The 1757-nt window shown below is 41.0% G+C and overlaps 1 protein-coding gene across 1 annotated transcript in view; it reads left to right on the forward strand.

Moving 5' to 3' along the window:
- Nucleotides 1-1757, forward strand: part of LOC118494829 (B-cell receptor CD22-like) — a 105431-nt gene extending 103674 nt beyond the window's left edge. The window contains exons 2-5 of the mRNA XM_036000158.1: nucleotides 512-593; nucleotides 701-749; nucleotides 1357-1529; nucleotides 1670-1757. Coding sequence (XP_035856051.1) covers nucleotides 512-593; nucleotides 701-749; nucleotides 1357-1529; nucleotides 1670-1736 — 371 coding nt within the window. The 3' untranslated portion in view covers nucleotides 1737-1757. The remainder of the gene's footprint in view (nucleotides 1-511; nucleotides 594-700; nucleotides 750-1356; nucleotides 1530-1669) is intronic.

Consider the following 1757-nt stretch of genomic DNA (forward strand, 5'->3'; position numbering starts at 1 on the left):
AGCATCAGGACAGATCTTCACCATCACTGATGTTAGACCTGAACACAGTGGGAATTATTACTGTGAAGCCCAGAAGAAGAGGACGTCGAACTCACCTTACATCTGACTGTTGTAGCAGGTAAGTTTTTACATTCAGCTACAACTGTAAACTTATCATCTTGAATGTTTTCAGTAAGGGCAGGACATTGTTGAGGCCAAATAGGAGTTTGTTCCAGTTATCTGGGAGTCAGACTCCTCTGCCTTCCTAGAATCTCTGATACCAAGATCCAAGAAAGAGAACAGTCCAGATTTCAACTTGGGTGTGAAACAGGGCTTGCATGTTTTCATGTATCATTACATTTTTCTTACACTAACAAGTTCATCAGCTCATAAAATCATGTTTAGATTTTTTTAAACTAAATGGATGTAATATGCGCACATGCATCGTATATTCCTCTATGGAACCAATGAGCTTAAACATGTTATAACACCCTGATTAACTGTCTGTTTTCTTTTGATCACCATATCTCAGGAGCAAGTCCGTTAATAGCTGCTGGAACAATCAGTGTTGTTCTCCTGGCTGTCCTATCCCTCTCTGTCTTCCTGTGGATCAGGTGAGCAGTTCTGTTTCACTGAATCATTGTTTGATTCATCATTGAAAGCCAGTTTGTCGGAACTAAAACATTCAATAATTGATGTCATTATTAATTCTCCTGACCAGAAAGAAGAGGGCTTCCAGGAACTCATCCGGAGCGGGCAACAGGGAACAGGTGAGTTACGTATATTATTCTAGTGCAAAAGGAAAGTTTGTTTGTAGTTCATTTTCTACTATCTTTCCTTTTCCTTGTGATTTTATTTATATTTCTTTTCTGTCATACTGCAACAAGTTGGTAAAGCAGGGACATTAATTCCATCATTAAGACAGCTGCTGTTGCTTTTGGTCCTTTCTGTCCTGGTTGCAATCCTCTGCAAGAATGCACTATTCCAATGAAATTATCTTTATTGTTGCTATAAATGCTGTTCATCAAACCAACTGCTATTATTAATATTAATCATATGTCTGTATATCTGTATCAGTGTCTCTGTGTCCCAACTGGCAGCGTCAGATTGCAGCCCACCAAAAGTCTGGGTCTTTCCAAGGTTTCTGTCTGTTTAAAGGAAGTTTTTCCTCGCCACTGTCGCACCAAATGCTTGCTCTTGGGGGGACTTGTTGGATCTTTGTAAATTATAGTGTGGTCTAGACTTACTCTTTCTGTAAAGTGTCCTGAGATAACTCCTGTTATGGTTTGACACTATAAATAAAATTGAATTGAAGACGTACTCATGTAAAATGCGTAGCTGAAAGTAATTGTGTCCCTGCAATGTGTACCTGATCAGAGTGAGCCAGAGGAGCAGGTTGACCTTCAGTACGCCACCATCCACGTCTCCAACAGCCAGGCAGATCCTCTGTACTCCAACATCAGAGCTGCTCAGCCCCTCAGACACAGGGAGCAACAGGAAGCTGTTGAGTACGCTGCTGTCAGGTTCAACAGTGACAGTACTGCCCCGAGGTGATCAGCTCCTCACACAGGAACATTATCCTCACTACAAATCACACAACTTTGACGTACATTTGCTGCGTTCCTATTACAGTATGATGAGAATTATATTATTTCATATCTTCAGAATGATCTTTTTTTCTTCTTCTCAGAACCAGAGGTCGGGACACTGGAGAGGATCCAGCTGCTTTGTACAGCACAGTCAACAACACCCGATGAACACAACAGGCATTGCATTTA

This window comes from Sander lucioperca, chromosome 4 (assembly GCF_008315115.2).
Source record: "Sander lucioperca isolate FBNREF2018 chromosome 4, SLUC_FBN_1.2, whole genome shotgun sequence".
In the NCBI taxonomy this organism is placed as follows: Eukaryota; Metazoa; Chordata; class Actinopteri; order Perciformes; family Percidae; genus Sander; species Sander lucioperca.